Source organism: Podarcis cretensis (assembly GCF_951804945.1).
Source record: "Podarcis cretensis genome assembly, chromosome: 9".
NCBI classification, from domain to species: Eukaryota; Metazoa; Chordata; class Lepidosauria; order Squamata; family Lacertidae; genus Podarcis; species Podarcis cretensis.
Window position 1 is genome coordinate 60,491,478 of NC_137178.1, and position 26,503 is coordinate 60,517,980.

The 26,503-nt window shown below is 43.6% G+C and overlaps 1 protein-coding gene and 1 long non-coding RNA gene across 2 annotated transcripts in view; both read right to left on the reverse strand.

The window, feature by feature from the left end:
- Positions 1–316: 316 nt before the first annotated feature.
- On the reverse strand, positions 317–7,427 carry GNPDA2 (glucosamine-6-phosphate deaminase 2). The gene is made up of 6 exons (XM_079989849.1): positions 7,193–7,427; positions 4,017–4,118; positions 3,689–3,871; positions 3,004–3,188; positions 1,643–1,817; positions 317–1,204 (listed from the first exon to the last, which is right to left on the reverse strand). The coding sequence occupies exons 1-6, from the start codon at positions 7,314–7,316 to the stop codon at positions 1,143–1,145; spliced, it is 831 nt and encodes a 276-aa protein (XP_079845975.1). The 5' UTR covers positions 7,317–7,427; the 3' UTR covers positions 317–1,142.
- Positions 7,428–23,765: 16,338 nt separating this feature from the next.
- Positions 23,766–26,503, reverse strand: part of LOC307223673 — a 110,597-nt gene continuing 107,859 nt past the window's right edge. The window contains exons 2-3 of the long non-coding RNA XR_013842183.1: positions 24,452–24,811; positions 23,766–24,357 (exon numbers count right to left, since the gene is read on the reverse strand). This is a non-coding gene — a long non-coding RNA (uncharacterized lncRNA). The remainder of the gene's footprint in view (positions 24,358–24,451; positions 24,812–26,503) is intronic.

Here is a 26,503-nt window from a genome sequence, read left to right on the forward strand (position 1 = left end):
GAATTGGACGGGACCCCAAGGGTCATCTCGTCCAACCCCCATTGCAATGCAACAATCCTGCCCACAGCCATCCTTGAGTGGTCTCGAACCTCCAACCTTCTGGTTAACAGCCAGACACACTGATCCATTGCACCACAGAGGTCCTTGGTGAAGTGCATTATGTACAGTATAGGCAGCGACCATTTTGCACAGGGATTCCATTCCTGGCCCCTGTGCGCATTAGCAGAGCGTGCATAAGCCTGTTCCTCCCTCTCCCAGGTTCAAAAGGACCTGTGTGTGCATCAGTGGTTGTGCATCAATTGAATTTTAGACAGCATAATAGCTATGTGAAGCTTTACTTAAGCTAGAATTACAAGAGTGTGGCATTTTTATAGAAAGTTAACAACAAGGAGGTAATACTTCGAGATGTGTATAATTCAGTTTTCTTCCGCCTTGCAGGAAGGGCAGCTAACCCTCAAAAATGTAGCTTCATTTAATGAAACTGAGTGTTATAGCAGAAAGACAAAGACACCCCATGACTGTCCAAGTTCATATTCAAGGTGCCAAATAATTTCCTTGCTGTTTTTGCTCCAAAAGGCCAATACTGGCTTCACCTTCAGAATTCAACAAAACATGACCAGCAGTTTAGGGATGAAAAGTCTTTTACCTTATTTCTGTGCCCCATGCGGATTCCCAGGTGTAGATTTTAAGGCACGCAGCTGCTGAGGTTTAGGTCTGACAGTTATGTGCAAGTCTCTCAAAGTAAAGTGCTCAATTACCAGTTTGTAGGTTAAAATTACACAGCCCGTGACAAAAAGAACTTTTATATATACTTGAATTTACACAGAGCTCTCCTCCTGCAAACAGCTTGTCTAGAGCTACCTTTAAAGTCTGGACTACTCTTCCATTGGCTTCCAGTAGCATACAGGTAGCGTGTAACAGGCAAAAAAGATCTGGACAAGAAAGCAGAGAACAGTGCTTGTAACAGTGCTAAGAGGAATGTATGTTTGCACATTTGGACCTTTCGAACAAAGACAAAACCCCACAGTACTTTAGATTCTCCATTTTAGCCAGTATTCCAGCATATTGCATAGCAGTACATTCATCTGCTACCTAAAACCACTGCCAGGGTCAGCCAGATGAGTCCAACTTTGATTTCTCCCTCAGTTTTGCTCTTTCATACTGTAAAGTGGGTCCACGAGTTTGTTGTGCACATGCATTAAACCTTGAGAAAAGAGAATCGACGTTAGCAACACTTCAGTGTAGATAAACTCGTTCTGTCTTTTCTTATCCTCTCTATCAACAGGCTGTGGAATCCAGCTCCTATTTATTGCTAGTCACCAGGGCCAATTGTCAGGGAAGGGAATAATAGCAGTAAAGACAATACCAAGGAAATTCTGCAGTACTAACAGGCAAATTTGCACTTCAAGGTTCAAGAATCATGAAATTGTAAAGCTGGAAGGGTGAGCTCAAACTACCAACCTGGCTAACAGCCAGATGCACTAGCCCATTGTAACTCTAAACACCCCATCAAGGAATAAATTGTTCTGTGTTTGTGTGTGTGTGTGTGTGTGTAAAAAAAAAGTAAACCATTATTCCTTAAAATAACTTGGGAACAGGGGAGACTACTCTGGCAGAAGCCTCGTGTACAAATGCAGCTCACCTTTAAAATACTTGACCGTTTTAACTCTTAGTTCTAAGGTGGCGTCTTCATCACATACAAAGATAGTGTGAGGATGTTGCTGAAAAGCAGAAACTGTCCACATGTGATTGACCCCCTCCTCAATTGCCTTGTACAAGGCAAAAGCTTTGTGCGCGCCAGTGATTAGAATCATCACCTGGAAGAAAAAAGCACCATCATTATGCTAAGGGAGATCTGCAGACAGTTGTTGTTACGGCAGATAACAACATTAACTTCGTTGGACTGGTCATGTGCGGATGCCTGATGATCGTCTTCCAAAGCAACTACTCTACTCTAAAATGGAAAGTGTAATGCTGGTGGTCAACAAAAGAGGTTTAAAGGCTGTCTCAAGGCAAATCTAAAAAAAAGTAGTATAAACACCAACAATTGGGAAACACTGGCCTGCGAGTGCTCCAATTGGACAACAGCCTTTATCAAAGGTGTCATGAGCTTTGAAGACACTCGAACTCAGGATGCAAGGGAGAAACGTGCTAAGAGGTAGGCACGCTTGGAAAATCCACACCGTGATCAACTCCTGCCCGGGAACCAATGGCCCCACTGTGGAAGGATGTGTGGGTACAGAATTGGCCTCCACAGTCATTTACAGACTCATTGTTAAAATCCGTGTTTATGGAAGACAATCTTACTCGGCTACGAGTGATCGCCAAAGAAGAAGAAGAAAGAAGATGGCAGATATTAAGCACACATTTCCTACTGACACTGTTTTATGCTTCTATAAGAAGACACTGCCAAGGCCGACCTTGTACGGGCAGTAGAGGACATAAACTCGACGGGATTGAGATGGAGAAGTGTGTCCCCATTCAAATAAAGTAGTCCACCTAAATGATGCACTGTAATTGGAGAGAGAAAAATGTTTTGTCCTCTACAATCACAGTGTTTCTCAAACTTGGGTCTCCAGATGTTGTTGGACTACAACTCCCATCATCCCTAGCTAGCGGGACAAGTGTGAAACAGCAGCATCTATTTTACTGAGATTACATGCATTATCGGCTCAAAAGGAAGCCAAATCTAGAGAGTTTTATTTTATTCAGTTCAATCAGGATGTTAATTAACAGTAAGAAGGATACTAACAGATTGGGAATAAAATTACACCTCTAGCACCTTGTCCAACTTGGGAGGAAAATATTGTTTACCAACATCATCAGTTACACCTCATAAAATAAATAAGCATGCATTACTAGCACAGAATGTTTGTAGCAATGATTCATTTTGCAATTCCATTGTTTGCAATGAATTGGACTTGCTATGCTTCACAGATACACTTCTTGTCTAAAAGCAACACACTACAAAAATATCCAGAAGAGAAAGAAAAATAATCTTACTTCTCTAGCATCCATCACGGTTCCCACGCCAACTGTTAACGCCATTGTAGGAACTTTAGCCAAATCTCCATCAAAGTATTTTGCATTTGCCAGAATGGTGTCCATTGCTAGCGTCTTCAATCTCGTTCTTGATACCAAACTTGAGCCTGGTTCATTGAAAGCTATGTGACCATCTGGACCAATGCCTTGAAAGGGCACACACAAGGAATACAATGTAGATGGGAATGTCTGGTAATATTAAATAACTTTATGCAGCAGTAGATTGGAGGCATTCATTCTAAGCTATAGTTGATAGTTTGCTTTTGAGAGCATCAGAACAACACTAAGCACATCTTTATCTTGGTAGTTTAGTTCATAAGATGCGCTCCAAACTGCAAGTTGAACAACTCTGCAGCACAGAACTGAGCGCATATGTAACATAAACAGATGGTGTTTATTAAGCTTACAGGCTACTCCCACAATGTTTAATAAATCATCCCAACTATTTTTGTTCTATCCAGATACTTTTATTAGGTTGCAATCTCCCCCCACTTGCCTGAGAGTAAATCTTATTGAACTCAATGGGATTATTCAGAGTAGACCTGCACACTAAATTTTGTTTGGTAATTATGCATTACTGATTTGAGCACTCACTGAAAAACTCCTTTTTTTGCCACCACTGTTGAATAATATATATATTTTTTACCTCCAACAAATAAATCTATTCCGCCAGCTTCCTCTATCTTTTTTTCAAACGCGTCACACTCTGCCTTTAGATCGGCAGCATTTCCATCGAGAATATGAGCGTTATTTGGATCTATATCAATATGCTTGAAAAAATTGTTCCACATGTAAGAATGGTAGCTTTCTGGGTGACTTCTGGGAAGCCCTGGAAGAAAAGATTCAACACAAGTGCTAATTTACATTAGTTATCCAATTACTGGACTGCAAACAATTTTTCTAGGTTTACATGGCATACATGTAAACCACCCAGTCCCACCCTATTTTGCAAAAAACATTGAAGACAAACCTACCCACATATTCATCCATATTGAACGTCTTCACATACTTGAAAGAAAGGTCTCCTCTTTTGTGATATTCTATCAGTTTTTTGTAACACCCCAGAGGCGTACTTCCTGCAAGAAGCAACTTCTCATTATTTCATGCACTCTGGAAAAAAAAATACCTTCACTGTAGTCACAAATTGCAAAATAATCACAAATCCAGTTGATCTCTAAATCTAGGTTTGAAGAGCCAGTGTGGTGTAGTGGTTAAGAGTGGTGGACTCGTAATCTGGGGAACCGGGTTCGCGTCTCTCTGCTCCTCCACATGCATCTGCTGTGTGACCTTGGGCCAGTCACACTTCTTTGAAGTCTCTCAGCCCCACTCACCTCACGGAGTGTTTGTTGTGGGGGAGGAAGGGAAAGGAGAATGTTAGCTGCTTTGAGACTCCTTTGGGTAGTGATAAAGTGGGATATCAAATCCAAACTCCAAGTATACGTGTGGCAAAACCTCAATTTATACCTTCCCATATTTCACAAATGGAAATAGGACATGTGTTTACTTTATTCTTACACTATGTGTCTTTCTCTCTTAACATCCACCTTTTATTACTAGTAAGGTAAAAAACGTAAAAAAACCCTGGACGGTTAAGTTCAGTCAAAGGCGACTATAAGGTTGTGGCGCTCATCTTGCTTTCAGGCCAAGGGAGCCAGTGTTTTTCCATAGACAGCTTTCCAGGTCATGTGGCCAGCATGTCTAAACCACTTCTGGAACACCATGATGGAAACCAGAGTGCACAGAAATGCCATTTACCTTCCTGCCACAGCAGTAACTTTTTATCTACTTGCACTGGCGTGCTTTTGAACTGCTAGGTTGGCAGGAACTGGGACAGAGCAATGGGAGCTCACCCCGTTGCAGGTATTCGAACCGTCAACCTACAGCAGTAACCCAGAGAAGCAGGAAGATAAATACTTGTTGCAGCAACTTGCTGGCCACAGGACTGGACAAGCTGCCAAGCTAGGTGTAGGACTGTCATGCAATAGCGGAAGAAGTGTGCATGCACATGAAAGCTCATACCAATAACAAACTTAGTTGGTCTCTAAGGTGCTATTGGAAGGATTTTTGTTTGTTTGTTTTGAAATACAGTGTGTGAGTAACTGGACCTCAATGCTTTTTGAAATACATCTGATTTTTTTAAAAAATGGTATCACACATACCTACACAAAGGCAAAAGAGAAAAGAGTAATTTAAGGATCGTCCTTGATAAAACAGGAGCAGTTGGAAGATACTATCCCAAATCAATGATTGCTTTAAAAGTAATCACGGCTACTTTTACAATAACAGCTGTCTACTGGTTATTATAGAGATACACTACCTCCAAGATCAGAGGCCACATGACTCGGGTTTCTGAAAGACATCTCTGGTTGGTAAGCAGGCTGCCAGACTAGACATGCCCCTGATCTGACGCAGAAGGGCTTTTATTAGGTTTTTATTCTATGCAGTTCAAAAGTAGATAAATAGGTACCGCTCCGGCGGGAAGGTAAACGTCGTTTCCGTGCGCTGCTCTGGTTCACCAGAAGCGGCTTAGTCATGCTGGCCACATGACCCGGAAGTTGCACGCCGGCTCCCTCGGCCAATAAAGCGAGATGAGCGCCGCAACCCCAGAGTCAGCCATGACTGGACCTAATGGTCAGGGGTCCCTTCACCTTTATTCTATGCACATTTTTAAAGAAGCTAGTCAGTACACATACAGGATTGCAGACCACCTGCTCCCCACAAAAAACACCTAGGCACAGGTGATTCTCAAAGCTGACTTGCTCTGGAGACGCCAGAGATAGAACTTGCTCCTCTGCATGTAATGCATCCAGAAAAGAAACCTTTCTCTAGAAGCCCAGAGTCAGCAGTCGCTTGAAGGTGCTCCTACCATTCTTACTCCCGCCTTCAAAAGCCAGGGACCCATTGTCACTACACGAAGTTCAAGGCTTCTAGCCATCTTTTTTGGCAGTCACTAGCTCCCCCTTCACCCTTCTTTCTATAACAGACTCGCTCTGGAGAGCAGGAAGAGAAAGAAATCAACGTATGAAGTAACCCTTACACAGAAGCAAGCCCCACTGAACCGTGCGGTAGCTGGTTCCGAGTAAACCTGGTCAGGACCTTGTTGAAACTTTTAAAATGTGCTACTTTCTTGCCGCATGAATGTGTAAAGAAACTCCAGAAGCCATTTCCATTAGGCTACTATGAGAGCAGGCATTTTGCAGTACACGTGTTTATGTGAACCTGCCATTTTCCTTTGGAAAAATGCATCTGGATCCTGGGGAGGGGAGTGGTTTGGAGAAGTTGGAAAAGAAAAACATCCTATGTTCTTTCCTTTACAGCCCCTCCTGAGACTATTGGGCTTTCTGGGATATGTGTGTATCTGTGAACCCACTTTAACTGCGTTAAACAAATAGGGGAAGTGAATGTCACATGGTTGAGAATAGATAGCAGGATGAGGGAGGAACTCACAAGCCTGGCCAGAAGGAAATTATCCCACAACAATACACAGGCAGTTGAAGGATAAACAGTGGCTTCCTGCACAGCGCAGGGTCAAGTTCGGTGTCCACTTGTAGAGTTGGAAGGCGTCCCGAAGGTCATCTAGCCCAAGCATAGCTGTCAACTTTTCCCTTTTTTAAAGGGACATTTCTCTTAAGAAAAGGGAAAAGTTGACAGCTATGAGCCCAACCTCTGCAAGAGGAAACCATAGCATCCATGACAGATGAGCATCCGACCTCTGCTTAAAAACCTCCAAGGAAGAAGAGTCCACCACTTCCGGAGGCAGCACGTTCCGCTGTCCAACAACACTTGCTGCCAGAAAATTATTCCTGTCGTTTAGCTGGAATCTGCTTTTCTTAAAACTTTAATCGCTTGTACAGTATTGGTTTTCATTCTCTGACACTGTGCCAGGAGCGCTGGATTTAGGGCTGTTCCCCTGCACAGGGCGCTGAGCCAAGGAGCCACAAAATAAAATAGTAATAATAATATCTATATTTATACAGGTGGCAACTCAAAGTTGGGTGCGTGCGTCCAATTTTGTCCTCCTCACTCAGGGCACCCTGTTATATCTCTGGTGACATCTGGGAGAGCCCCTGATGTGTGAGAGAGGCAAAAAACACACAAAAACCCATAGCAATTTTTAATCAATAAATGCCAAGCAATTGCCTTCATTTACCTGTTGGCAAGCCCAGAGTGAAATACCTGCTCGGGCTCGGTTTGTACTGGATGATGCGGTTGCAGATATACTTCGCAGCCCACTCGCTGGCCAGGTCGTAGTTGTCAAGGATCACCAGCCTCATCCTCCCTCCTCCTTCCTGGAAGATGCAGCGGAGAAGCAGCAGCGGCCAAGGCGAGCAAAACAAAACAACAGCAGCAGCAGCAGCAGCAGCAGCAGCGACTCACTACCCGGCCTATGGAAGAGGGCGGACTTCCGGCGCCCGGCGCGAGCCCCGCCCCTTTCGGCCCTTTCCTCGCTGCTGCTTCGGCAAGTTCCGCGGTTATGGGAAAGGGGCGCGGCCCTCTTCCCGAGGGCCTCGGAGAAGGCAGCGCGCGTGCGCAAGTTCGGCTATAAATAACTGCCAGCAGAAGCTGGTCGTGTTACTCGCGTTTGGGGCGCGGAGTTTGAGCTTCGGCGTGTTTAGAGGGGGAAGGGGCAGGGAGAGGAGCGTTTCAAACGCTGCTTTGAGAAAGGGGGGAGGCTTTTTAGACGAGCTTTCAAACAGTGCAGGGAGAAAAGATAACTGCAACCTGAGGCAGTGCTAGGGGGAAAAAATTAAACCTTCCTACCCCCCCCATTGTTTGTTAAACGAGGGAAGAATACTCTGCCAATGCAGATAAAATTTGATTGTTTTACATGTATTTACAAGGGTAGGTGGGGAACTAGCTTGGAGAGTGGACTATATTACGCCAACCCTGCAAAGTTACCTAATCCCTAGTTTGCTTGGTGTATGTGGGGGTGTTAGGTTAGTCCAGTAGTAGTTTGGCATAGTTTATTGGGAGAAGGGCAGACTTTGAACTTAAACTACTGAAAGGCATAGCTACTTTGGCTTCAACACTGATGCAATCATAAAATGCTGGAAATATGCTGTAGACTTGTTCTCTGCAGCTAGTTATGTATTTAGTTGTATTGCCTTATGTGTGCGCACACACACACAGTGCCCTTGCTGCAAAAAATTCTGTGAATGCTTGGGGTTTTTCCTAATGATGCAAGCAGCTTGCAATATAGACTCAAAAATAAATAGAATACTCAAACTTGAGCTGAAGGAAACAGCATTTTAAAGTTCAGGGGGCTGCATGACAGGATCTTGAAAAGAATCTAGGTTGCTTTAGGGAAAGGGGTGAAAATGCAGTACCTAATTATTTTTTTGCTGGTAGGCCAATAAATGAAGATCTTTCAATGTTAATTGAATTTATTTGCATGCTGCTTTCCTACAGTGAGCTGTGTGCATAGCAGCTGAAAGCAAACCGTCAAAGCAAAGTACAGTTAAAAGAAAAGGTTTTTTGGGGGTATTGTTTGCCTTTCTCTGCTGTCACTGGGAAAAGTAATTTGATAAGACAAACTTATTTGTAAACTAATAGATTAATCACCATGACTTAAAATTGGGCATCCATTAGAGTGGCATAAAATAAGAATTTTTAGGACAGACGGACAAATAGCAATGCAATAACTAAATCCTCGACTTACTACTAGTATTTGGTACTACATTAACAAATTAGAGGGGGCAGAATATATCCTGTTAAACTCAATCTTACGTAGGCAAGATTTTGATTGAGTTCTATAATCATAGTATCTTAGATCAAGATTTATATGGGCTCCTGCCTGTGTGACAAGCTTTGCTATTTACATTTACTGAGTTGAAGGCTGAAATCAGATTTATGAAAGCTGAAATATTATTGGAGAGTCTTTGTGTAGTTTTAATTAAATTGCAAAGGACATAGTTAATAGTGTTTATAGTTTTATGGAATCCAAATTGTGCCTCTGATACTGTTGGCTGAAAAAGATATCTAGAGTAACCATTGCTATTTTTCTAGAAAGAGGCGCCGGAATTCACAAATTCCTCCCTTGTTATCCTATAATGGCAATGGCACCCACCTGAGAGGTGCCAGAAGTGTGTTCCTGTGAGTTGCAGCTGAAAAATATTTTTATTTGAGGGATCTTGCAAATACCTTTTAGGGGCATTAGGGAAAGGGACCTCATTGTGTCCTTCATCCTGGGAGCGGTAGAATTTAAAGAATCTGTTGTCAAGTCTTGCGATGTTTGTTTTCAAAAACTCTGGGTCTGGGGACCAAATACAAGGAAGATTTTCATGTGGAATTATTGTCAGCAATTGAATGAATCCCCCCTCCTTTCCCAAGTCAATGTCCACATGACCAATTAAACTCCTGGGCTGTAAATGAGATTTGGCTATACACGCCAAGCACAGAAATCTGTAATTTGGCTTGGCCTGGGTATTTGTCAGCTTTGTTCCATTGCAAATGGTTCAACTGATGAATGAATAAACTTTATTATGGTCACAGACCAGTATAAAAAAAGAACATATAAATAAAATAGCAGTTAGGATTTTTTTTTTAACTGATAAATGTTGGAGCAAATAAGGACAAAGAAACAAGCATAGGATAAAACATCTGAATAAAATACAAGATTAAACACGGATAATAGATGGATAAAAACTGATATTTAAACCAGATAAGAACTAAAAACAAGCAGTTAAAACAACTGTAAGAGCGTAAGAACTAAAAGACTCGCAGTTAAAACAACTATAAGAGGCTGCAGAGTAGAAGCCTCTGAAATAGAGGACGCAAAATAATAATAATAAATTTTATTTATATCCCGCCCTCCCCAGCCGAAGCTGGGCTCAGGGCGGCTAACAACAATCAAAATAATCCAACGATTCTAAAAACATTTCATTATAAAAATTAATTAAAATCAAATTTATGGCAACCAATAAGCAAAATTCTGTGTAGATTGCCAGAGGGGGGTCAGGCTGCGCCCTGACCAAAGGCCTGGTGGAACAGCTGTTTTGCAGGCGATGCGGAAAGATGTCAAGTCCCACAGGGCCCTGGTCTCTTGTGACAGAGCGTTCCACCAGATTGGAGCCGCGGCCGAAAAGGCCCTGGCTCTAGTTGAGGCCAGCCTAACCTCTCTGTGGCCTGGGATCTTCAAGATGTTTTTATTTGCAGACCGTAAGTTCCTCTGTGGGACATACCAGGAGAGGCGGTCCCGTAGGTACGAGGGTCCTAGGCCGTATAGGGCTTTAAAGGTTAAAACCAGCACCTTAAACCTGATCCTGTACTCCACCGGGAGCCAGTGCAGTTGGTATAGTACCGGATGAATGTGATCTCGCAGCGAAGACCCCATAAGGAGTCTCGCCGCAGCATTCTGCACCCGCTGGAGTTTTTGGGTCAGTCTCAAGGGTAGCCCCAGGTAGAGCAAGTTACAATAATCTAGTCTGGAGGTGACCGTCGTGTGGATCACAGTGGCTAGGTCAGGGCGAGAGATAAGGAGCCAACTGCTTAGCTTGGCGGAGATGAAAAAATGCTGCCTTTGTTATAGCTGTAATCTGCGCCTCCCTAGAGAGGGAGGTATCGAAGATTAAAACAATGTACAACAATAAATTTAGAAACAATGTGCAACAATAAACTATCCCAGGGAGTTGACTCAAGAGTCACCCATGGAACCGAGTTTGGGGATTTTCATGCCAGACTATTTTGAGTTGGGCGATGGTTTGTGCCTACAGATTCATACACAGAATCTGGCGACCATCCAGGTTTTCTTCTGATCTTTGCCTAACAGCAAAAGGTCAAATTTTTGCTTTTGCGGGAGGTCGGCGAGCCTCACCAGTAGGGGATCAATGAACTTACTATGTGCCTCTAAGTAAAAGGGACATTTAAAGAGCAAGTGTTCTGGCCTTCCTATCTCTCCCAATGGACAGGTGCAAAGTCTAAGCATACGGGACCCTTCTAAAGGCTCCATCCAGGACCGGCAAGGGAAGAGCCATGCTTCTGGCGAGTGTAAAGGCCCTTCTTGCATTTCTAGATACAAGAAAGAAGAGATATGCTGCCGGTGCGGCTATATATCTCACAATTCCTCCAATTCTATAGTCGGGGCACCTTGCGCAGTCCAGTTGTGTCTCGGTATCTAATATTCTTTGCCTGACCATGGCTTTTGCTTGGCCCAACCCCAGACTTAGAAGGGCTTGAGGGGCAAAACCCAGTTTCCGGAGGGTGTTCAGAACTGCAGTCTGCCAGCCTGACTGGAATTGGTCACAGAGGATCAGTGGGGCTATCCCTCGGGGGGGTGGGAGCAGATTCAATGTCAGCCATTTGTAGATTGATGTTAAGCAAATGCTACCCTCCACTCACCATCCCCGTTTCCAATCTCACCATCCCCGTTTCCAATCTCACCCATGCGTTTGAGACACATCTGGGGACTTGGAGGAGAGCTCTAAGAAGTCTAGTAGATTGAACTCTCTCAAGGGGTGAGAAAGCAGAGGAAGGAACCATCCAGGAGTTGTGCCAAAGTTTTGGCCTTGTATAATTTTAGAGCTGCGGAATTTAATAATACAATTTGGGTTTTTTTCTGCTGAACTCCCGATGGAGTTTATGTGTAGTTTGTTGGTTCCTGAGGCCTGTGCCACCATTCCTAGATACTTGTAGTTTGTGACTTGTTCTAATTTATGGCCTTGGAGTTCCCAGCTTCTAAGCTTTGGTTTTTCCCCAAAAGCGAGTATCTTGGTCTTTTGATAGTTGATTTTGAGACATTCAGATTCACAGTATGCTGCGAGCTTTCTTAGTGCTCTTTTGATTCCAATGGGGGTTCTAGATAGGATTACCGCATCATCGGCATAAGGCAGAACCGAAATATGCCGATTTGCAAGCTTCGGCGGGTGGAGTTCTGAGTCATTGAGTGCAGATAATAAGTTATTTAGATAGAAATTAAATAGTAGAGGGGCCAATGGCACCTTGCCTGACTCCTTTGAAGGTTTTACTAGGGTCCGTTAGGTGTCTTAGGCGGCTTTGTGCAACTGAGCTTGGGTGACCACCAGTATAGGATTATCCTTCCCCTTCTCCCACCCTGTGGTCACACCTTTGAGATTTATGCATCTGTCTTAGGCTCACTTGAGAGTGCTGAACAGACTTTCCAGGTGCCAACTTGACCCAAAGTCCTATATATATTTAAAACATCCCACCTACTCAAAAAGGCCATAGAGAATTAAGGTTAAAAAGTAATGTTTTTGCTTCTGCAGCCCAGATTTTGTAGTTGCTGTGGACCTCAGAAAAGTGCAGCCACCAGATGCCTCATTATTATTATTGGTGAATTAATGCTGTTGTATGTACATTGCAATGTATGTCATGCAAACATAATTGTATGTACATTGTATGTCATGCAAACATTTAAAATTTTTTGCTCCCTCTCCTGGCTTAAAATTTCATTGATCAATAGGATTAAGTTTTAGGTTCAGGTATTGGGTGTACCTGTTGGCATCCAGAGTTCAGATGCCTTGTTTAAATGTACAAACAATATTTAAAATTGTGTGACACATATATACTAGCCACCAGATGGCAGAAAAGGCTTGCGAATGGCTGAGCAACTTGTAGAAAAAGAACACCAAGTGTGCAGAAAGCCAAATGTAGGAATTTATTATGATTGGCTTAAGGTAACCAGCAGTCTTTTTGTTCTCCCTGCCCATGCTGCTTGCTCTGATCTCCTGAAATGGGCAAGTCCTGATGTGTATAGCTTAATGGTTTGCTGCTGTTGAAAAAGCTCTGAAGAAATGAACCTATGCTGCCAATTCTCAGTAGACCAGTATAAAGTAAGCAGCACATAAGTGGCACACAAAACACTAAAAACCCATTCTACGTTCTAAATCTTAAATTAATAATCCAAAAATTGAGAGAGCTATGTACAAGGTCTTCTACAGAAGTCACAAACAGAAAACTCATTCAAATTGTGTCCAAAATGAAGATAGTCTTTAAATGTTCCTTTAGCCAGGCTCCTGTAGATATCAACGAGAATAAGTTTGATCAAACGAAGCATTGGTGATGTTACGCACAAGAGTTAAGAGAGGGTGGCTGCATTTGTCACCTGTTTCGCCCATGAAGAGTCTCTGGCTTCTTTAGTAAATTCTCACAGTTTTGATATATTTATAAACATTCAAGTCCATATGTTACATTTCTTAGATTAAGCTACAATATTGAATTTCTTCAGGAAATTCTCCCTCAAGATTTTGGTGTATTTACATACATTCAACTTGATATGCCAAGTTCTTTCTTGACTTAAGCATTTATTTGTTTACTGAGTCATGGCTGTTGAAAAAGCGGTACAGCAGTTACTTCTATACAGTGGTGCCTCGCAAGACGAAAAGAATCCGTTCTGCGAGTCTCTTCGTCTTGCGGTTTTTTCGTCTTGCGAAGCAAGCCCATTAGCGGATCAGCTGTCAAGTGGCTTAGCGGCTTAGAAAAAGGGGGGGAGGGAAAAAAACCCCGCATTTTCGTCTTGCGAAGCAAGCCCATAGGAAATTCGTTTTGCAAAGCACCGCCAAAACGGAAAACCCTTTCGTCTAGTGGGTTTTCCGTCTTGCGAGGCACCACTGTACATGGCCGGCACAGCCATTAGGCAGAGTGCAGTCTGCTCAGGCGATGGCCCTCCAATGGCTGTGTAAGATATTTGATCTGCACCAATGGCCAGGGCTGGGCAGCAAACCAGGACACTAGCCACCATGGGCATACCGATAAGAATATGGCATACATTGCAGGCGCTGGTGCAGTTTGATAAGTCCTTTTGCCTTAAAAGCCACCCATTCTCTGTAGAGGAAATGGGTGGCATGTATATGTGTGTGTGTATATATATGTAATTGGCCACAGCAAGTAATCTCGGTGCAACCTTCTGTTGGCTACTTGCAGACTAGTTGCACTGCAGAAGGCGTGCTGGGGAGACCACACATTACAAGGAACACAAAAGAACTTTAGCTAGGTTTTAATAATAAAAAGTTTTACATTAATTGTAATATATCAATAAGCATGACCCATCCACCAGGGTACTGAGAGAGCTAGGTGCTGCTCTTTATATACTGTACCCAACAGCTTAATCACCACAACCTAACAGCATCTGCTATATTGCTTCACATCTATAAAACTAGGCCACGTTATTTGCTCTGGCCCTTAAAGAAATACAAATCTTGTGGAACAATAATGAACCTTCCAATTTAAAGAGACCATTCAACACCTTTAGATATTTCATCACTGCCTCGCGTACAAACTCAAGGAGGGACAATGTGTTCGTGAAATCCTTCCAAATTCACCATCCAGTTAAAAGATGGCACACAATCCGTTTACCAGGCTTTGATTTACCTTTTCTAGGATTTAAATACCAAACAGGGCAGCATGCCAAAAAGTCAAGTTGCAGGCCCTGGGGGTAGCCTTCAGGGTAGGCAAGTTAGACTTAAGAATACAGGCAACCATCCAACCCAATCATGTGTTCATACTTAAAATTAATGCCTCTGCTATGGGAGCTCAAATCGCACACTGAAATGGATAGAAAATTCATGGTATTCTTGGTTTGACATGAAGTGCAGTCACAATCAGGAGGTTCAGAAACTCAGTCCAAAGTCAGTTTTTGCAAAAGTTTTTTTTTTTTTTTAAAAAACCTTTTAAAGCAAAACTACCTCATCTGGTTGCCTAACACAAAAGACATAAATAATTTTATGAGCAGGAGAGCAAGATGCCAACTGGGGTCTGAACAGGCACTGATCATCCATGATGAACTTCCACCATCAGTCTTACCAGTCCTAACCCAGATTTAAGAGTGTTAACTATGGGTGTTCACCCTTACCCCTACCCCAAAGGAATCAGACTGTTCTCATTACGGGCCTTGGATTAACAATATTGGCCTTGAGACCTTAATGAGAAACACTTGTGTTTGAGTTTATTACTCCAGAATTGTTAACAGCTTTCCACACAAACCCACAAGCTAGCCTTAAAGTGGGAGGACTGTTAATCAACAGAGCCACCATACCAGACAACCACTATACTGGCTTTTCTAAGGGCATTTATTACCTCAGGGATGACAGTGCTGTCATCTGGACCACCACCTCGCCGATGTGGCGACGCCGGGCATAGCCCAAAAATGGCTGTGCTCCTTTATCTCTGGTTGGGGACAGAGGGTGGCACTAGGGAGGGAGATGTCATACTCTGAACACTGAGAGTACTACTTATACTGATGGGGAATGCAAATTAGCCAGAATTTCCTTAAGTTGTTTGCTTGAAATGCAGAACATGACTTGCTATAGTTTTGTGATAATCCTTATTGATAAGTTTGTTTAAACTATAGTGACCTATGATTTGCAACACGACACTGTTCATCGGCTCTTCATTTGTCTTCATTCAAAAGCAAAAGCTTTCATTCATCCCCTCGGGATCATGAAGCCTGCAACACTGAATAAAAGCAAACAGCGTTCAGAGCAAACAATTCATAAGTTGCTAATAAACTGTAAGCAGTTCTAGAGATACTTCCCGAATACTAATGAACAGAATATTCTTTTTGCAGTTTAATAATGTGGGTTGACTTGTGAATACTTAACTGTGAAGAGTTCAAAGCAATACAAAAATAGGTTCCCCCCCCCTCGCAGCTTTACTGCTGCTTGTTCCCCTGTGTTAAGATCAGCTGTTAAAAGGACAGTGGGCATTTAGAGTTGGCTGTTGCTCAGGTGTTTAATTTTGCCTTGAACTGTAGGCGCACAGCATAGCTTTTTATTCTGTGTTCACTTCAATCTGTATACAAAGCCCCCACCCAATCAGCTCCATCTGTGCCATTTCTGGCTGCCTCCTAATATTTCTGCTAATAAATCCATTCATCTATTCTGACACCAGAACACCCTTGGTCCACTTCAGTCCTCAAGTTCTAGCAGAATTTGTTGTCGTTTAGTCGTGTCCAGCTCTTCGTGACCCCATGGACCAGAGCACGCCAGGCACTCCTATCTTCCGCTGCTTCCCGCAGTTTGGTCAAACTCATGCTGGTAGCTTTGAGAACACTGTCCAACCATCTCGTCCTCTGCCGTCCCCTTCTCCTTGTGCCCTCCATCTTTCCCAACATCAGGGTAATGGAAGTATCCCGCCAACTGGCTGACCATTGTTTGGAACACCAGCGACCCCTGAAGAACACCCCAAAACCCAAAGATCCTGCGGCATCCGACTGAACCAGAAAATGAGTGGAAAGCCTTAAAGTATCCTGTCAGAGAGATATTCCGTTATAATTTTCTAGAAAGCCAAGCCAAACCTTGAGATCTCATTTTACTGCTTTTGTAAGGCGTACCCTATAATGTGGTGACAGCAGCCCTCAGATAACCTAGCCAACCGTGAGCAGAAAGGGCAACCTGGGGCTACCACCCGACAGGCAAAGTTCAAGTGGCCTAACAAGGACTGAATTTGCCTGAGTGTTACTTTTTTTGAGCATGAGCAGTTGAGAAACAGCCACTTTAAGAGCTTTCAGCTTGGCCTCAGGCAAATGCGATGTCTGGGCGACCGTGTTGAGCTCAATACCCAGATAAGTCATAGTCGTGAGAAGACCTTCGGTTTCTTCTGCTGCCAGGGGAACTCCTAACTCCACAGAAAGAGAGACAAGAGCATTAAGCAGAGTTGATCATGAATTATTATTTGGGGGTCCAGCTAATAAAAAAGGATCAAGATAATGGGTCACCCCGGACAAACCAGTTTTAAAATGCAGGGCCCAATCCAAGAAGGTGCTAAAAGTTTCAAAGGTGGCGCGAGCGACTGAGCAACCCATTGGCATTGCTTTATGCACGTAATAGGAGCCCTCGAACTTAAAATATAACCAACGGAAGTCATCAGGATGTATTTGTAGGAGGCGAAATGCGGATTCAATGTTGCATTTTGCTAATAGTGCCCTCTTTCCAAAAGACCGAATAAGTTTGATGGCATGATCAAATGAGGCGTATTTTACTGAGCAGAGTTCGCCTGGGATGACATCATTTACTGAGCCCCCTTTGGGATAAGATAAGTTGTGAATCATACCAAATTCCCCAAGCACTTTTTTGGGCACAGTCCCCAGCGGAGATATGTGTAAATTTGGAATAGGTGGACTAGCGAAGGGACCAGCCACCCACCCTGCCAGTATTTTTTTTTCTATTTTCCTTTTTGGTACATCAGGCCTTTCGCTTAATAATTTTTGATTCTATGGATCCCCGGAATTGGGGGCGAACGCCACGGGGATTCTAAAACCCTTGGAGAAAACCTCCCTAAGGTAGATTGCTGGTTTATTTATTTTTGAGGTGCAAGTCAAGAAGGGCTTTTAGCGCATTAAGATTTGATGGGTGAGAATGCTAGTGAAAGAGATTTATTGTCTACTCGCACCCCCTGGAGTTGGGGGGGTTGCCCACCCTTTCTACTCTGCTGGTGTGACCCCCTGCCTCCCCAAAAGGGCTGTTTGCCTCTGTAACAAGACACTACAGGGTGATTACCCAGGCACCTGTCAGACTCATGCGAGTACTTACAACTTTGCCTTTGGCATAATCCCTTGTTAAACTCCCAACATACCTTGCGGCGTGTATCCTTTTTTGTCTGATTTTAGGAATTTACCCTGGTCCAGAGGTTTCTTTTCGATATGAGGGCCCACGTATGAAAGCCAAATAAACTGGTCCACTCAATCCCAGCGTGCAGTCGGCAACAGTGCAGCGTTTCTCCGGAAAGTCTTACCGTAATGAATGGCCGCTGCCTCACCAGCCATGGCATAGGCCGTCTTCATGAGTGATTGATAAACAATTAAATGCATTGCTCTCTTCGGATAAGCAGCAGCTACTACGCAGGAAAAAACTTGGAAGCTGTTTAGCCAATTTTCAAAAGTTTCCTCAACCGTGGGTGACTTGTATTTCTTCCCCCCCAATTTCTTTTATTGATTTTCCAGAATTTTTAAACAAACATAAATCTTAACTGTACTTAATCCAATCTTAGTAACATTGTAAAGTGACTTCCTCTAACCCCCCTGGCTGAGTTTCAGTGTATATCATTGTAAAAGTTTTCCAAAACCAAATTTCTCATAAAATTAACTTAATCACTTAATATCATTCTTTGTTTTCATTTTAGATTTAAACATTTTATTCTCTAAAATCACCTATTTAAATCCTAAGCCTATCTGGTATTTGCAAGTTTTTCCAATTAAGTTACCTTAGCATATTTAAATAGTCTTTGAATTTCATCCATTCCTTCTGGTGGTACTCCTCCTGGTTGCGGACTCTTCCAGTCAGGTCAGCTAGCTCCATCATCTTCATCTGCAATTTCTCCACTGTTGGGACTTGTGTTTTCCAATTCTTAGCTAAGAAAATTCTAGCCGCAGTTGTGGCATACAAAAACACTCTAACATCTTTCTTGGGCAATTCCAGACCTATTATTCCAAGTAGAAAGGCCTCTGGTTTCTTAGTAAATATAATTATTATTATTTTATTATTTTTATCCCGCCCATCTGGCTGAGTTTCCCTAGCCACTCTGGGCGGCTCCCAATCAAGTGTTAAAAACAATACCACATTAAATATTAAAAATTTCCCTAAACAGGGCTGCCTTAAGATGGTCTTTTAAAGATAAGATAGCTCCTTATTTCCTTCACATCTCTTTTCCCCGTCATTTTTTTGGGAAAAGTTTTTATTGTTAAAATAATTCAGCATTAATACACACATATTGCAAATATACAAACATACAAACATAAATTTCATACAATCCTTAAAAATGTTCCAACATACCTACACTCAATCCCACAGATAATTCCTTTTCCCATCACCATCCACCAGCCCTCACCCCACCTTTGTGTTAAGACTTCCAATCTACTCAATTGCAATTTCTTTCCACTTCTATTACTTTCTTTCACACACCTTTAACCTAATTTCATGCTTTTTCTTACGATTGTTATTCATCTTATTTAGTATTCCAGTATTTAAAACGGAACTTGCTTATTCTAATAGGAGTTCTGATTTTTCAATATGGTTTTGCAAGTATCCTTTAAACACCTTCCAATCCCTGTCTATTTTCTCTTTTTAGATCCTTCCAATTTCTCCCATTGTTTTGGATATATTGTAGTACTGCAATAATTTGGCAAGCCACTCTATTCTTGTCGGTATAATACCACTTTTCCAACTTTTCGCAATCAATAGCCTAGCAGCTACTGTTGCCTATAAATATGCTGTCTTGTCTTTTTCCTTTAGATTTCCTGGTACTATTCCCAATAGAAAACCTTCTGGTGTTTTCCTAAACATTTTTTTTCCCATTTCGTTATATATTTCTCAAATTTGTTTGATGTTTAAATAATTCCACCATATATGTATCATAGTACTTTTTCCAGTGTTGCATTGCCAGCAGACATTGCTACAATTTTTATTCATTTTTGCTATTTCAGGTATTAAATACCATCTATGTTGTATTTTGAGGTAATTTTCTTTCAGTATATAACACAGTGAATTTCATATCTTTCCACAATTTTCCCCATTTTTCAAACATTTTTTCCAATACAGTGGTGATTCGCAAGATGAAAATTCATTCCGCGAGTCTCTTCGTCTAGCGGTTTTTACGTCTTGCGAAGCACAGCTATTGGCGGCTTTTCGTCTTGCGAAGCAAGCCCATAGGGAAATTCATCTTGCGAAGCACCTCAAAAACGGAAAACTCTTTCGTCTAGTGAGTTTTTTGTCTTGTGAAGCATTTGTCTTGCGGGGCACCACTGTATCTTGCACCCATTTAATCATGGATGCTTTAACCAATTCATCCTTTTTTTCCCCACTCTAAGATCAGATTATACAAGTATTTATCGAATTTTGATATTTATTTTTCAAAGCCTAACTTTATCTTTCGCTAATCTATACTTAATTTGAATATATTGGAACCATCCTTTAATTCCAATTCTCAATTTTCTTCCTTTAATACAATTTTATAAGTAGCCCAATTTTCATTCATATTTAATTTTTTCACTGACAATTTCTGCCGGCGATGCCCACCAAAGAGTTTTCGGTTCTAGGAGTCTTTTATATTGCTCCCATATTTTATATATAGACTTTCTGACTATATGCCCTAGGAAGCCTTTATGTACTTTGACTTTTCAATCTATTAGATAGGCATGCCAACCAAATCTCATCTCTACTCCAACTAAATCCAGTACATCCGAGTCATCTAATTTGATTCATTCTTTTAGCCAGGTCAGACCCACTGCATCATGATATAACTCCATGTCAGGGAGGTCAAATCCTCCTCTCTCCTTCTTGTCTATCATTACTTTGTGTTTTATTCTTGGTTTTTCCCCTGACCACACAAATTTGGCCAAATCTCTTTTCCAGTTATTAAAAAAATTATCTCCTAGTATTTCCTTCACATCTGAAGGGAGGGTGTTCCACAGGATGGGTGCCACTACCAAGAAGGCCCTCAGTGAGGTTACCTGTAACCTCACTTCTCGCAATGAGGGAATCACCAGAAGGCCCTCAGCGCTGGATCTCAGTGTCCAGGCTGAACGATAGGGGTGGAAATGCTCCTTTAGGTATATAGGACCGAGGCCGTTTAGGGCTTTAAAGGTCAGCACCAACACTTTGAATTGTGCTCGAAAATGTACTGGGAGCCAATGCAGATCTCTCAGGACCGGTGTTATGTGGTCCCGGTGGCCACTCCCAGGCACCAGTCTAGCTGCCGTATTCTGGATTAATTGCAGTTTCCTGGTCACCTTCAAAGGTAGCCCCACGTAGAGCGCATTGCAGTAGTCCAAGCAGGAGATAACTAGAGCATGCACCACTCTGGCGAGACAGTCTGCGGGCAGGTAGGGTCTCAGCCTGCATATCATATGGAGCTGGTAGATAGCCGCCCTGGACACAGAATTAACCTGCGTCTCCATGGACAGCTGTGAGTCCAAAATGACTCCCAGGCTGCGCACCTGGTCCTTCAGGGGCACAGTCACCCCATTCAGGACCAGGGAATCCCTCACACCCACCCGCCCTGTCCCCCCAAAACAGTACTTCTGTCTTGTCAGGATTCAACCTCAATCTGTTAGCCGCCATCCATCCTCCAACTGCCTTGAGGCACTCACACAGGACCTGGGTGTCATCTGCATACTGATGGATACCCAGCCCAAACCCCCTGATGATCTCTCCCAGTGGCTTCATATAGATATTAAAAAGCATGGGGGAGAGGATGGAACCCTGAGGCACCCCAAAAGTGAGAGCCCAGGGGTCTGAACACCCACCCCAACACCACTTTTTGTACACGGCACAGGAGAAAGGAACGGAGCCACCATATAGCAGTGCTCCCAGCCCCTCTAGACGGTCCAGAAGGATGTTAATGGTCGATGGTGTCAAAGGCCGCTGAGAGATCCAGCAGAGTTAGGAAACAGCTCTCACCTTTGTCCCTAGCCTGCTGGAGATCATCAACCTGAGTGACCAAGGCAGTTTCAGTCCCATGGTGAGGCCTGAATCCCGATTGGAAGGGATTCAAATGGTCTGCATCCTCCAGGCGTGCTTGGAGTTGTTCAGCCACCCACCCGCTCAATCATCTTACCCAAGAATGGTAGGTTTGAGACTGGGTGATAGTTGGCCATATTGGCCAGGTCTAAATGTTTTTTTAAGAAGCGGTTTAATGACAGCCTCTTTCAGTGGGTCTGGGAAGGCTCCCTCACAGAGGGAAGCTTTCACCACCCCACAGAGCCCATTACCTAGGCCTTCCCGGCTCACTTTTATCAGCCAGGATGGGCAAGGATCAAGGAGACAGGTGGTTGGTTTCACTCGTCCAAGCAACCTGTCCACATCCTTGGAGGTAACAGATTGGAATTGATCATATGTAATATGACTAGACAGGACTCTACCTCCTTCTGAATCTGGAAAAACTTTGCAAAAGCATTGCAGGAGATCTTGGGGTCCCTACTAGGCCCCAATGATGCAGGTGGTTCCGATAGACTGAACCACCTGAAAGAGTCTCCTGCTGCTGTTTTCTGCAGATGCAATAGAGGCGGTGAAGAAGGCCCTCTTCGCCGTTATCATTGCCACTTGGTAGGTTCAACATTGAGCTCTAGCCCGTGTCCGGTCTGATTCAGAATGAGTTTTCCGCCACCGGCGCTCTAGCCGTCTCAACAATTGTTTCATCGCCCTCAGCTCCGGGGAAAACCATGCGGCTCTCCGGGCTCCATGCAGTCGGAGAGGGCGCTTTGGAGACAGACAGTCAATAGCCCTAGTTAACTCCGCATTCCAGCGGGCCACCAGGGAATCGGCTGAAAGGCCATCAACTTGGGATAACACATCTACCACTCTCTGGAAGCCTATTAGATCTATTAAGTGGTGGGGCAGACCATCTGTAGTAATGCTCTCGCCACTCGTCCCTCCCTCACCTGTCCTACCATCTAGCTGGAGCCAACTGGTTTTCCGCAGTTCCTGAACTTTGCTGTTCTGTTTCCCAATCTTCCTCTGGTCGCAGGTCGCACAGCAGGACTTGAAGTTAGAACTGGAGGCTTCTTTTCACTTACTTGGGGGCAAGCGGCTTTTACGTTGCCAGGCTTTTTACAATAGAAACACAGTCCTGAACTAGGAGAAATTGTAGAACACTCCCCTCCCACTACAGAAGAGTCTTTTGCAGGCATGGGAGTGGCCTTACTTGGGTCTCTGGCGGGAGGAGCAGACTTCCCAGCAGGTCTATTCCCGCCCGTCTGTCCCCTATTCGCCAAATGGGACTGGTTCAGCTTAAAGGATTCTGCGAGTTCTGTCGCCTGGTCCAAAGAGCTCGCAATCTCAGGAGGCAATTGGTGCATAAACTGTTACTTTAACACCAGTTGCTTAAGTCCTTCTAAAGTATGGACGCCTTCAGCTGAAAGCCACAAGTCAAAGTTCTGGGGCATTTTCACAGAAGACACAGAAATACTATCTGAGGGGTTGGACTTATCCCCCTTCCGAAGGCCCATCTATAATTTTTGGCATGAAGCCCATGCCTTTGCATAATCAATTTTTTAAAACGCTCATAGTCATTGCTTGGGACAAAGGGAGATGGCCCATCAGCTCAGCTAACTCCCCACAAATTAAGGAACGCAAAATCGGCATGTACATTTTCAAGGGCACCCCCATATCCCGGCAAGTCATTTCATTTTTCTTTTAATGCTTTTTATTGACTTTTTCCAAGAAAACAAAATAAAACAATCTTTACAATCATTCTTAGTGTCATCTTATTTACTTTGCGTAGAATCACGCCTCGACTTCCTTCCCAGTTGCGGTTTTCTTAATATACATCTTGCGGTTCGAGGACCCAATCCCCGCTTTGTGCAATGAAGACACATGGAATATAAGGTTAATGGGCAAGAAAAGGCCACAACTTTATTGATCACAGCAAGTGAAAGGTATTGGCTTAGAAGCATTGGACCACAACAGATAGACTCCACCCACTCGGAGAGGGGGTGAGCCCGAAAGGGGGTTTATTCACCAGAAGGTGGAGCCTGTTGATGCTAATACAACTATAAGCTCTCCCCTGATGTCACTGAGGGTCGTGCCATGGCCCCCTGCCACAGAGGCATCGGACAGGATCCACGACCTCCGGATTCCTTTAACGGAATACCCAAAATTGAAGGGGTAGGCGACGGCCAAACCTAGCCCTTCCACACACCATGAACACATTCCAATGCCTAACGGCCACCTGAGCCCAAGAGGCTTGCCGCCAATACCCTCACAGCTGTAACCAATCCCTAATGATGATGCTACCTAACCAAATATCGTTCCCCCGATCTGAAAGATGAACCCCATCATCCCGGAACAAGGCATGATCACCTATTCAGATACCATCATGAGAAATAACTAGGCCTAATAACTAGGCCATTCATAAAGCGCACTTTTTGGGCTATCGCGCGATTTAAGAGTTTTCTGGATTTTTCAATGGCCATAATGTTATGTGCACCGTGCCAAACTATTCTCTTTAGGAGCGAGGACCAGAACACGGTTGTTCCGGGACATAAAGCAGCAAGCTCGTCCAAGTCTTTTTTTTATGCTCCACAACAAGTCCACACTCCTTCTGCTGACGAGGTCATTCTCCCCCAGTTGAAGGATCAGGATTTCGGGGGGGCCAAATGTGGCAACTTTTCCTTTCAGCAATGGAATGAGTTCCTCCCAACGCATGCCTCGCCTTGAAAACCAGAAAACTCGCACCCCAGATGGCAGCCAGAGATTAGGGGTGAGGTAGCAGCTTGCTGACCAGACATGGGCCCAATGAACAATACTGTGGCTGCAGATCCAAACACTTTTTCTGAAGACGGTTTGCGTCTCCAAGGTTCCGTAGGTGCTCCGGAAAGGGTTCGGGCAACAGTTGAGCTCCAGGTGCTAACAGTTGGAAGCAAGGCTTCTGGAAACGAGACAAGGCATCCGCTATATCGTTATTAACCCCTGGTATAAATTTAGCTGAAAAAATGTTATACTCAAGGCACCAGAGGACGAACGACCGTAGCAGGGATGACACCCTCTCAGAACAAGGTGACTGCTTAGTCAGTATGTTAACCACCGCCTGGTTATCAGTTCTGAAGCACACCCGGCGATCCCGTCGTGCTTCCAGATGATCTTCATTTCCAGCGTAACCTCCTTCCTCTCGCCGGCCTCTGCAGCAGCAGTCTTCTTGGGCCCCATGGCAGCACAGCTCCTACCTTCGCAACCCACCCCCCCCAAAAAAAATCAGTGCTTCACATCCAAAAAATTCAAAAGCACCAAACCTCCTTGAAAACACACAAGCTTCCAGATTCTTGCAAACCCCTTCTTAACTATTCCCCCAGCCACCCACCACACAGAAATCCAAACCCAGAAATCTTTTTTTTTTTTTTAACAACAGCAGAGTGCCCCAATGGTCACAAAAAAATCATAAAAATGCAGGAAAAAAACCACAAGCTTCCAGATTCTTGCAAACCCCTCCCCAACACCCAAGTCCTTGGAATTCCAAACACCCCAACCCAAAATCCAAACCCCCCAAAAAAAGTTTTAAAAGTTTAACTTGCCAAATGGCTGCAAAAGAAGTTTTGGAAAAGCTTCAAAAATCACCAAAGTCTTCAAAAACCTCAAAAAAGGCTACCACACCGCGTGCTATGAGTTGCTCCTCGAAGTCAAGTCGCAACTGCACCTCTTCAAGCAATGCACCCTGGGTATTAATGGTTTTAAGAAAAGGGAAACAAACTTGCAAGACATTTTCGCCTTGCGAAGTAAGCACATAGGGAAATTCGTCTTGTGAAGCAACTCAAAAAATGAAACTCTTTTGTCTTGCGAGTTTTTTGTCTTACGAGGCATTTATACCACTGTACGAGGTACCACTGTATCAGACTTCCCCATGAGAAGAGAGTCATCAAGATAATGTGTCACCCCGGTAGAATTAGTTCTGAAACGCAAGGCCCAATCCGAAAAGGTACTGAATGTTTCAAAAGCCGAACAGGCTACTGAACAGCCCATTGGCATAGTCCTATCAACATAATACTTTCCTTGGAATTTAAATCTTAGCAACCGTAAGTCTTCTGGGTGAACTGGCAAAAGAGGAAAGGCTGATTCTATATCGCACTTCGCTAGGAGTGCCCCGTAACCAAAACCCCTAATAAGTTTTACCGCCTGGCCGAAGGTGGCATATTTAACTGAACATAGTTCCGGTGGAATGGCATCATTTACAGAGCCACCTTTTGGATAAGAGAGATTGTGGATTAGCCTGAATTCTCCAGGGGTCTTTTTGGGAACGATGCCTAAGGGTGAGATGTGCAAGTTCTGGATAGGAGGGCTATTAAATGGGCCTGCTACTCTCCCTGCGCCTACTTCCTTAGCTATCTTCCTCTTTGCAACCTCTAGGCTCTCCCTAACAGACTTCTGATTAGGGGAATCCTTTGCTATTAAGGCACCTGCTACTGGAATTCGAAACCCGCTGGAAAATCCCTCCCAAAGATAGGCAGCTGTGTTTTTGTCAGGGTAAAAGGTTGTGAAGGGGAGCAAGCTTGATCGCGGAAAAGGCTAGCCCCAGAACTACCTTACCTTCTGTTTCCAGCCATGGGGGCTCCCCTGGAACTGGAGTGGTGGAACCCCCGGCCTCCACGAAAGGGCTGCTTTCCTCCCTTGAAACAAGCTGCAGCTGGGTGGGCCCCGGTGCATCTCTCGCATTCACGAGGGTATTTGCAAGAGTGCCGTTGGCATGACCCTTTGTTAAATTCCCAATATACTTTACGCTTAAGGTCCTTCCTTAGGTCAGCCCTGGCCAAACGATAAGAATCAACCTGCTTCTCGACATACGGACCCACAGCTACCGACCAGATGTCATTTTTTTTTAATATTCTTTTTATTAACTTTCATTTGTCACACACACACAAAGAAAAAACAAAACCATTTAAAACATCAACTAAGACAGAAAAAAGAAAGAATTACATTAAATCCAATACTTATTAAATAAAATAACAGAAAAAAGTGACAAAAAAAACACCAAAGAAATGAAAATAAAAACAAACTAATACATAACACATACTAGCTGACTTCCT

Excerpts from the sequence above, each read along its gene's own strand:
- GNPDA2 (XM_079989849.1), bottom strand. The coding sequence starts at position 7,316 with ATGAGGCTGGTGATCCTTGACAACTACGACCTGGCCAGCGAGTGGGCT. Across the intron at positions 4,119-7,192 it reads CACTCTGGGCTTGCCAACAG|GAAGTACGCCTCTGGGGTGT; the intron begins GTAAATGAAGGC and ends TGCTTCTTGCAG. Across the intron at positions 3,189-3,688 it reads AATAGATTTATTTGTTGGAG|GCATTGGTCCAGATGGTCAC; the intron begins GTAAAAAATATA and ends TGCCCTTTCAAG.